Raw genomic sequence first — 10,849 nt, forward strand, 5'->3', positions numbered from 1 at the left:
GTTGGCAAACACGCTGTATGTACAGCCAATGTTTTGAAACTATCTGCTATTTATATTGCCACTGACAACAATGCTTTACTGGCAGACAAAACCCAGATGATGGCTGACACGAACAACAAGCCCATTCAACCTTGGCAAATTCTGTTCTTTTTCCGCCCAGCGTTCGTGTGTAAAACTTGCTAATGGCCAAGTCTAAACAGACTGCGGAGGACCGTCTCCGCAAATTCCATGAGGCTGTTCTGGAGTCTCAGTCCTTTTTTGGCTCGAAAGAATTGGAAAAGATGGCCGAGAAAGCAGGCTACAGAGCAATGCAAGCAAAAGGTACTCCCTTCTACAGGCGCTTATGTGGTTCTCATACGTCACTCGTCTCCTACAGACGCTATAAAAGAGTTGCTTGACGAAAACATGGTCAAAACAGACAAAATAGGATCATCCTCCGTTTTTTGGTCAGCTTCTTCTCAGCCACCGTGCAATCAGATCTAACACTTAAACGGGTCAGGGAGCTGAAGAGCGAAGCTACGGCGCAAAGGCTGTTGACCTTGGAGAAACTGATGTTAGCGCCAAGACAATTTCTGACCTTACCATCAGCATCTTACTAGTGCGTCCAGGAAACAGAAAACGAATTTGGAGAGTGCCTTAAACTCTCTGAGGAAAACCTTTGCTGATACGAAAAGCGTGTCTCCAGTAAGTGTTTGTAGCAGTTCGCCCCGCGGATCTCGATCGACTGTCCTGGTGTACAGGAAGAAGTCCTTCGAGCAGAAAAGATATTGCGGCAGCTCTCCGAACTCAAACGACAGGTGTCTGAGGCGGTAGCTAACGATCCAGAGAAGATCCAGACGATGATACAGGAGAACGCGTACGCACGGGACGCGCTTGTCCGATGGACTGATAATATCTGTTGCCTCAGTAAGGGCCATGTGACTATAGAGTTACGAACATTTTTGAATAACTTTACTTGCGTTCAGGGCAATTTATGAAGCAGAGCTTCGGAGTGTCTGCGGACGAGGTCGACAGACGATGTGGCATGTTAGTTCTTTTTGATCTACTGTACACAGTCACTACATCATGTAGACTACAAAAATCTTCAGACCACCCGATCTCGAGGACATGCGGAAATTCGACCTCTGACGGGAAGGCGCTGCCATTGTTGCTTTGAAGCGCTGGATTCCGGGCGTTTGCTGTTGTGGTTTTTTGTGCACACACGTGCACTATCTACTGCGTAGATGTCTCCCACGGGGGCGACTACGTGAACCCCCCCTTCTGAAATTTCTACGCCCACGAGCGTTTTAACACCCTGGGCGTCTCTATCAAGTAAGGCATACACCTTATAAAGGTTGTGCATCCAGGGCGAAGGCACCTGGTCGCCGGCGCTAGGGTTGCACTGGTTTATAGTGGCAAGCTGTGACGTCGTTGTTCGGGAAGATGGACAGCGTATCGACAGCGTTAGGTGGTTTGCGACCTGCCTATACAGCAAAAACGAGTGCATGTGTCTGCAAGAGGGTAGCAGCTCATAGCAGATCGCCCTATCTGTGCATTTCACAGAAGTCCTTGACAGTATGTAGCTGCCGGTTGCACAGATCGCAGAAGCTAGTCGTCAGCCTGCGTCGCGGCCGATTCAGAGATTCCATTGAAGGCGCTGACTAAATGTTTCAGTCAGGCATACGTTCCACATACAATGTGTCACCCTGGTGACAGACTGATCACGGAACGAGGATGCAGACGTGCTAGCATTCTGACTGTTTCACTCCCCACGACACGGCAATCAGCACTGCGGAGACGCCCGAAGAATCAGAAGAGGCATCGTGGCGTTTTGTGACTTCCCTCAAATAGTACTATCATTCCACGCTGGCACCTTGCCAGCAAAAAACACTTCTTGGAGGAATCAGGCCCCCAGGCTAACCAGTTAGATGTCCTGTGGACATCGTTTGTACAAGAGACTTTCCAACGTAGGCACAGCAAGCCAGAACAGAAGAACTTCCTTCGTGTAGGCTCAGTCCACTTTGATAGAGCCGTAGATCTTCCGCAGAAAGAAGAACGATGCGATAAAGCCGATGGCACCTGAAAAGGCACACGTACACGCAGCATGGGGCGTGGACAAGAGACATAGTCCGACGCAACGTTGACTTTGTGGACCCGACCCAGTGTGCCTCGTTCAGCTGTGAAGACCTACCCGTGAGAATGAAGCATGCGTACGCCATGATGAACGAGTAACCGAAGTAGATGAGGGCGCCGGTTGCGTGCGTGAGTTTCAGGCGAGAGTGGTAGTAATAGACAGCGTAGAGAAGAACGTAGAATCCACTCGAAGCGCTACATAAGAACGACCTCCACCACCAAAGATAGTCTTCGCTGCAAAGGCAAATTTGGCAAAACGCGACACACACCGTGGGTCCCCGCGCACCAGCCGAAAAGCCCAGATGAGTTCCACCAGCTATCGTTCTGCTACCGGTGAACAAAGGTTCTAACGTTTTTGCCGTCTGGCATCACCTAGCAATTCCATCCACAACCGGTGGTTTGTTAGTACTTATGTAGTCACGTCAATGAGATACCACGAACGGTGGAACGCATTTGATGAACTTGCATAGAAGATTAAGCTGCATTCCGTTCCAACTTTACACTGGATACGTTCCTTACCAGACAAGTTGGAAGTATACAAATGTGATGGAGATTTCGGCACACGTGACGCATAGAATGACGAGAACGAGAAATAGAAAGCCTGAAAAGAAAGGAGGGGACGCAAGAGTACTCTTCCATGTGTATAGGAGTCGCATAAGTAAGCGCCTTTAGCACGGCACCAAGAGTTGTGCTTCCCACTTGTTCCTTACCGAAAAGGTAGTAAAAGCGGTGTTGCCAGATGGAAGAGAAGAGGAAGAACAACTCCGTGAACATGGCGCTGCTCAAAAATGTTCAGAAAAAGGACAGAAGAAGAACGCACATCTTCCTCGAATCAAGGTCGATTCCAAAGGACAACTGTACATGCCTGAAACATGCAAGCGCCATTCTGGGAGAGCACGGTACCAGACCTTACCCGAAAGGCAGCGCTCCTCCGACAACACATGACAGCACTGGCTGCATGAACCACGGCTGTTGTGGAATCTGTCGAGGAATTTTGTTGATTCGTACAGGTAGAGAAATAGGTTGTTGTTTGAAACCGACGTATGCTCCCTGCGCACATCGCAGCACACATCAACGCGAAATCCCTTATCCGCAGGACACTACGAGGCATTTAAATGAAGCCAGACACTTGTGTTGAGAAGCAATATGTAAAAAGCAATCGGCGGAGACACCAAGATGCCAGCCAGAAAGGCTAAACGGATTCCGAGCAAGGGACAATCGTTTGCTGTCCTTCAGAAGCGTCCACGCTGACATGAACTGCGTGTCTATTTCGAAGCAAATGCGACGGAGTTCACGGCCCATTATCTGCCCGAGAAGTAAAAAAAACGGAGACAAGCCAAATTCGTTCGGCCGCTTTGGCTGTTGACGAGATATGGATCTGCTCCGTCCTACTGACTTGAACGCTTGTCCAAGTCTCAAACAGATCTCAAACAGACCTTTCCCGTGGAATTCTATGGCACGTTTACAGAGGTTAGCCTCTTGCGTCTACGGCTGCACTCAGAAGCAGAGGAAATTCGTCGACTTGCACGGCTCAGAGCCTTACCAGGAACACGAGAGGCGTGCTGATGCCGAACCAGAGCAAGAGGAGGAAAACAAGAGCCGAGAAACTCACGGCCGCGCTCGAGCGTTGCATCCACAGAACAAGGTTGAGCAAGAAGAAGACAGCGAAGACAACCCCAGGGAAGACGAGAGCAGTCCGGATAGTTGTCATTTTCCAGTTCGTCGACTGCAGATGCAGAGAGAGGACACACGAACAAAGAGTCTACGGGCGAGTCTCTGGAGCGAAAGCAACGACACCACCATCGAATATAACGATATGCTCCTGAATGTAACGGTACAAGCTGTAAGCACAGGACTCCTTAACTTCATCTGAGTCAAGTAGGTACAAACTGTACATCTGGCCTTCATACTGAGTCGAGTCTCTCGCGCCGTTCAGCTCTCTGGAACAGTTTTCTCGAAATTTTGATGTGCATGCACTCAGGAAACAGACGAAAGCTGGATCGTTAGCAAATGCCGACCAGCATCACCTCTAGGATCTTCCACCGTACCTTGAACATCTTGTAGAGCCTCGCAGAGGTGTACCCTGCAGCCGCACCCATGAAGGTCCAGAGGAGCAGGACGGCCTGAAGTGGCACAAGAGAAAACGAAAGTCGCAGCGCATGCAGATGCGGTCCCAGTTTCTGTTCCTTCAGAGACGCCGAAGGGGCACTCGAAGCAGAACAGACGGGGAAAGAGAACACGGGGTAGCCCGTACGCCAGGAGACGAGCTGCCACAAGCAGGCAGCGTATATTTTTGTTATTCGAGAAAGGAAGTCGAAAACAGGGCCAGCCGAGATATAGCTAGTTTCACGTATTCTGAACGTTCTGGAAAGAAGAAGATTCAGCCGGTGTGGATCCTCACCTGAAGAAGGCTCCCGCGATACGACGGGGAGAAGACGCCGAGACCGGCGAAGATGACCGTAACGAAGGCCATCCCAACGAGCTGCGACAAGCCAGATATAGAAAACAAGCTATCCGTGCAACGAAGAAACGCGCTTAGATCGTGCAGGACACCCCGATTGAAAAAACGGTTTCTCGAACAAAAGGCGGGCATGGACGGATGGGTAAACCTCTTGCTGTATCGCCGAAGTAGTAGAGGCGGAACAGCTCCTCAAGACCCGCCACGGTGTATGCGGCTCGGTCGAGACTTTGCCACCGCAGTCAGATTGAATCGCCAAAAAAGAGAAATACAGAGAACAACGGAATTTTTGGATCCCGTAAGCAGGGAGCGTCGAGCAGTTCAGCTCGTATAAAGCGACACAGAGAAACAAATGTGGACCGGGGAAGCACGCCGACACCGCCGCCGGGCTTCTACATGGAAATCGAGTTCCGGTAAACAAATGGCTTCAATATCTAAACCAGAGCGTCGACATAGAGCTCGACAGATCAGGCGACGATCTGCATGAGAAGTGGCGACAAAGCTCCGTTTGGAAGTATAGACAGAACAGAGTTGCATCCGCGAGTAAGAGGAAAAGGCTTCTTTTCTTTGCATTCAAAAAGAAACGCCTTTGAAGAACACGGGTGGCTGTATGAGACTCTATGAGACAAAAAGCAGAAGTCACCACACTCGCGAAGCAAACACAGGTATATATATGAATCGCATAGGTGCTTTTTTTAGCTCGAGAAAAGGATAACACGAGGTGAAACTCTCGCTTTTTGACGAGAACTCCTGTTCATTTTTCACCATTTTTTTTCACTCGGGTGGGCAAAAAGGCTGCAGAAACTTGAAGCGTTCTTTTCCTATCCATTGAGGCGCTTCTCTCCACACCCGACACGAACTCTCACCTGAATGCCGGAGCCCGCGAGCGCAGCGAGAACAGTCGAGTGCGCAGGCTTCCGGAAGACATCTCCATGGAGAAGTTTCCACCCTGTTTCTTCTGCTTCTTCTTCGTCGACGAGAAGTTCGTTGTACTTTGCGATGTCGCGGTAGAGGACGCGCAGCAGAATCATCGCGACGATGCCGCTGAGGAGGAGCACGACGACGAGGCTGTTCACAATGGAGAACCAGTGGATGATTGGGTTGTCGCGCGCGTTCTTCAGATACGCGTCCCAGCGCTGCGACCACGGCGTATTGCTGTGTTGCCAGAGCACGTCGTAAGTGAAGGAAATCTTGGTGCTGTCACCGAGAGCAAATCCTTCTTCCGCGAGAGGCGCTGCCGGCAGCGACGAGTCGCCCAGGACGCCCCCCGACTCGCCAGCCTCCCGCGCGCACAACACCGCGCCGTCAGGCGTCTCCACGTGTCTGACGCTGTACGGGACGACTTCGAAGCCGACGATCCGGTGCACCTGAAAGAGCAGATTTGCAGAGCTGGTCAAAAAACAAAGTGTGAACTCCAAAGTGCACACACACAAGGGGGCAGACATGCTCACAGATGCAGATCCACGTTCTATTTGGGTTCGTGTGGGGAGAAAGAGAGACTGACAGGACGCCGGGAGATTGTGGATAGGTGGAAACAGAGTAGAAACGCAGAAACACCAAGGAAACACGGACAGCAACATACACCTGCAGTCGCACTCGCATCCATGCAAATCAATCACCGTCGACAGATACATATAAAAATATCTATATATATGTATATCATAGGTATATATATATATACATACAAGTACATACGGAAATATATGTGAGTCTATGTAATTATCTGCGAGACGGTAAAGGAGCACCGTGCTGGATGCAAGTGTTGAGCGTGTCAAAACCCACGAGGAAAGGAGACGCGACGAAAGTCCAAAAAGCGTTCCTCATACAAAGACATCCACACGTAAATAAATAAATATATATATATATATATATATGTGTAGGCATACAGATAGATAGGACACACTTCGTGAGGTACGAAGAAACACAATTCGTCGAATGAGGAAGAATTCTGTATTCACTCTTGCACACGCTTTCTATTCTCAAGCTCTCCGGTAACTTGCCTCTTGTCCGTCATTGTCGCTGTTGGAGTGGTAATAGAGGAGAAGGCGAAAATGGTTGTGAATGAAAATTTCATCACCCTTTCTAAAGCCGACAGGAGTTCCAAAGGTAAAGGCGCTGCTCCCATCTGCCCTGTAGTGTCGGAGAAGCGCGTACAGCTGATCTACAATTCTGCAAAAAACGCAAGTGATATTTTGAATCGAACGATGATTTCTTCTCCTTCTTCCTCTTTGCTCATCGCAAAGCTATCAACATCAACTCTACACCTCTCCTACCATTTTTTTCTGCATGTATATATATAAATATATATACACATATACATATACATTCATATATATACATCTATTTACATATAAATGTATATACATATATATATACATACGCATACAAATACACACGTATCTGCACGTATATATATATATATACATGAAGGTAAACATGCAAAGCCATGGCTATCAAGTTCCAGCAACACATTCGCCAGTTCTTGCCCCGTGTGCGCGAGCGGTTCGGAGGGAAGGATGAATTCTTGCAGTGTGGACAAGTTTTTAAAGTTCACCGAGAGGAAAGACGAATTCGTACAGTTGATATTGATAGTTGTCTTTGACGAGCCGCTCAAGAAAAGAACGCTGTGCATCTCCAATCGGTTGATCTTTGCAGAGGACCTTGCAGGATGCATCCGTTAAAAAGCCGACCTAGGAGGAATCGAAGAGGCGTGCATCCAGCAAAGATAGAAACGTTTGCCTACGTTTCAGAGGGGTGGGGAGGCATCTAGAAGCGACGAAAAAGGCATGAAAAAGAGAGAATGAGCTTTCGATCAAATACGCAGTCTCGCGAGAGAAAAATAAGAACGAGACCCAGATCGATGTGGACGCAGAGCGACAGACACAGACGTAAACGGAGATGCAGAGACACACACATCGACGGAGACAGAGAGACAGACAGATAGACAGATTTAGACGAAGAGGAGTACGCAGAAACGAAACAGAGGAGAGAGGAAGATGGGGAGGAATAAAATGACGAAGAAGAGAGAAAGAGGGAAGAAAAAAAGATCAAGGGAGGAAACAACGACGAAGACAAGAGTACACTTACCTCAAACGGAGTGTTTTTCACTCTGTCTGCAAGGAGAATCTGGCCAAGGTTGTGTTCCTCTACTTCGATCTTTTCCGGCCTACAAAGGTCGCAAAAAAATGAGAAAACATGATGCAGGCGAAACGAGAACTGATAGAGACTCGAAACAAATAAAGACAAGAAACCCCCGCGCACACCTCTTCCACATATACATATGCATATATATATATATATATATGTTTATGTATATAACGTGTAAATGCGCAGATAAACATATGTCTGCATAAGTAGAGCTAGATACAGTAGCTATACGGATATATCTGTAAGGAGATATACAGAGAAATAGACCCAATCGAGTGATACCTCGAGAGAGAAATACACAAAGATATATATATATATATAGACAGAGAGAGAGACAGATACAGACAGAGATTCACAGAAGTAGGTATGCATGCACAGAGCGTTTTTGAGCATGTGGCACTGCGGAACTGTGCATCTGTGAAGATGACGACTCACCGACAGAAGGGAGCGTTGGACTGGTAAGGGTCAACAGGAAGGACGCCTTGCACTGACTGCAGAGAGGCAATTTGAACTTCTACTTTCTGACCTCTCGTGTAATCCTGAAACAGAGAAACTCCGAGACAATGAGAAAACACATCTGCATCCATTGACTCCATCACTCCTATCCATACATTCATAAAAAAGCTATACAGTCATAGAGACTACCTACATATCCATATATATATATATATATAGATATATAGATAGATATATTGATAGATATGCATGTATGTATGCAGAGGAAGCGAGCGTCTGGAGGTGCATGCATCAAATGGCAATAGCCAGATCGCTGCGCTTTCTTGCCTGCATCACGTTGAAGAGCCTTGCTCTATTTCCTCACATGACCTCTCCACGTCGGCTCTAAGAAAAAAAGAATGGCTGCGCTTTGAGGGCACCATGCATCTCTCCTTGGCAGCGCCCATGTTCCTACGTTTGTCTAATGACTCTGCGGACATGCGCGTCTCTGCATATGTGTATACATGAATATATATCTTATATACATACACATGCATATATATGTATATATATGGCGTATACATGCAAGCACATATGTATATATAAACTCAGATGTACGTATACATATATATATATATATATAGGTAAATGCATAAGCCGTTTGTGTCAGTTTCTTGCGTCTGGGCGCTTGAGGGGAGAGGGTCAAGTCTTTTTTCGAAGGTAGGTTGTCTAAGCACAGATGGAGAGGTGTGACGTTGTTTGATTCGCGAGCCTTACAGTGGGGGCGATGCCAGGTACGTAGGCGTGGACAGAGCGAAGAAAGAAGAGAAAAGTCGAAGAAAGGAGAGAGATCCAACAGATGAGACGGGCAAACGCCCCGGCCCTCACAGCGGGGCAAGCCTCCATCGTACCGCGCGCTCAGGACACTCCTCTCTGGAGAAGAAAGATCAGGAAGAAGCGAGAGGAAGGAGAAGAGAAAGATGAGGAAGAAGCGAGAGGAAGGAGAAGAGAAAGAGAGGAAAAGAGGGGGGAAAAGGAAGAAACGAGGAAGAAAAGAGAAGGAGACGAAGCAGAGGAAGAAAAAGGGGAGCAGAAGGAGAGGAAAAAGAGGAGGAGAAAAATAGGAGAGGGAGGGAATAGGAGAAAGAAGAGGAGGACAATAAGAGGAGAGGAGACTGAGAGGTTAAGAGAAGACACACAGTGGGCGACGAGGGAGAATAGACGGAGAGAGGATGAGATCCGGCAGTGAGAAAGGAGGACCAGGGAGGAGGAAGAGGAATCTGTCGAGACAAAAAGAGTTTTGAAGAAGAAGCCAGAAGAAAAGGACGACGCGGAGAACGGCCGGATGAGAAAGAAGACACGTGAGAAAGACAGGCGGATGACGATTGAGCCTGGAGAAACGCGGACTTTGTCTTTTTTCGAGAAAGATGCCGTTAGAGAGACCCCTGGAAGAAGAGAACTCTTCGCTTTTCTTTGGGAGCTGCGCGACGTTGTCCTCTCTCAAAGCTGGTCGTTTTCTCTCGCCTTGCGTCGACCTTTTCGTGCGACAGAGCGAGGAGAGGAAAGGAGATTTGGACCGAAAACTCTCGAAGCAGCGCCGAATTCAGAAGAAAAGCGAGTTGCACTCCCAAGACGGAGAGTGGGTGTCGGAGCCTGCTTCTCGGCGAGAGAGGAAATCCACTTTTTTGAGGAAGAAACGCAAAGACACCGAGAAGACGGTTCGTGCGAAGCAGCCTGCTGCAGGTGTTGTAGCGACACCCGGCAAGGCTGCCTTCTCGGTTTCTGCTTTGAGTGGAAAACAGCTGTCGATGGCAGAACAGTTCTCGGCGGAAAAAAGGCACTTGAAGAAAATCTTTTTCAGGCATTTGCGGACAATTCGAACGAGGGAAATTAGTTGTTTCTAAGTCTCCGAGAAAAACTTTCGCCGCCTCAACGGGGGTGCGACGTGTATAGGAGTGAAGAAGAGAAAGTCTACCGACGGCGGAGGCTCCTGAAGAGGAAGAGGTGAGGAAGGAAGCGACGCCTTCTCCGCAGAAAAAAAAGAAAGACAAGTATGGAAAAGCAGGAGGAAGCTGCGTGTCAGAGAACAGAGAGATGCGTAGAACAGAGAAAACGCGAACCGAATATCGGAGCTACGGCAGAACAGGAAGGTGTCGACCGGTGTCTGGAGAACAAGAGAGAGAAAACGACTAACTGAACTTAGTAGAACTACGGAACGAAGCTGGAAATACACTTTGAAAGGAAAAAGTCGACGAAGATCTCAAGCGACTCAGAATCCGACAGGTGCGTACGTCTGTATGAAAAAAACGAGGGACGAATCTCCCCGGCACCACGTAAAGCAGTGCTGCCTCCACGCAAGAATGGAAAAAGACACTGCACCTCACACAAACTCTTAGATGTACAAGTAAACGTGTGCATATATCTAAACAGAGGTTGGAGAAGGCGACAGAAACGTCAAGAGACATCTCTTCTATACGCGTGGCACCCTTTTTGAATGATCAGTATATCTATACCTATAGATATCTCTATCTCTACATATCCATATGTATATCTATAAATGTGTGTGTGTAGAGATTGAGAGACGGATAGATTCATATCTGTGTCTATGGATTGATATGCATATACATATATATGTATATAGTTAGAAAAGCTGTTTTTACTCGGACAGGAGGTTGAAATGCTTGAGGCGCCCTGAAA

The 10,849-nt window shown here is 47.9% G+C and overlaps 2 protein-coding genes across 2 annotated transcripts; one reads left to right on the top strand and one right to left on the bottom strand.

The window, feature by feature from the left end:
* Positions 1-80: 80 nt before the first annotated feature.
* On the top strand, positions 81-1,732 carry TGME49_290930 (Mnd1 family protein). Its single transcript, XM_018782127.1, has 7 exons — positions 81-321; positions 377-446; positions 500-553; positions 609-684; positions 741-906; positions 966-1,026; positions 1,089-1,732. The coding sequence occupies exons 1-7, from the start codon at positions 183-185 to the stop codon at positions 1,126-1,128; spliced, it is 606 nt and encodes a 201-aa protein (XP_018636451.1). The 5' UTR covers positions 81-182; the 3' UTR covers positions 1,129-1,732.
* TGME49_290940 (EMP/nonaspanin domain family protein) lies at positions 1,610-9,823 on the bottom strand. Its single transcript, XM_018782128.1, has 15 exons — positions 9,560-9,823; positions 8,930-9,085; positions 8,153-8,256; positions 7,658-7,736; positions 7,148-7,260; positions 6,571-6,739; positions 5,437-5,937; positions 4,514-4,594; positions 4,161-4,235; positions 3,656-3,838; positions 3,026-3,162; positions 2,823-2,890; positions 2,632-2,713; positions 2,171-2,346; positions 1,610-2,058 (listed from the first exon to the last, which is right to left on the bottom strand). Exons 2-15 carry the CDS (start codon positions 9,056-9,058, stop codon positions 1,991-1,993), a joined length of 1,965 nt encoding a protein of 654 aa, XP_018636452.1. The 5' UTR covers positions 9,059-9,085; positions 9,560-9,823; the 3' UTR covers positions 1,610-1,990.
* Positions 9,824-10,849: the final 1,026 nt, after the last annotated feature.

The sequence above is a fragment of the Toxoplasma gondii genome, chromosome IX, assembly GCF_000006565.2.
Source record: "Toxoplasma gondii ME49 chromosome IX, whole genome shotgun sequence".
Classification (NCBI taxonomy): Eukaryota; Apicomplexa; class Conoidasida; order Eucoccidiorida; family Sarcocystidae; genus Toxoplasma; species Toxoplasma gondii.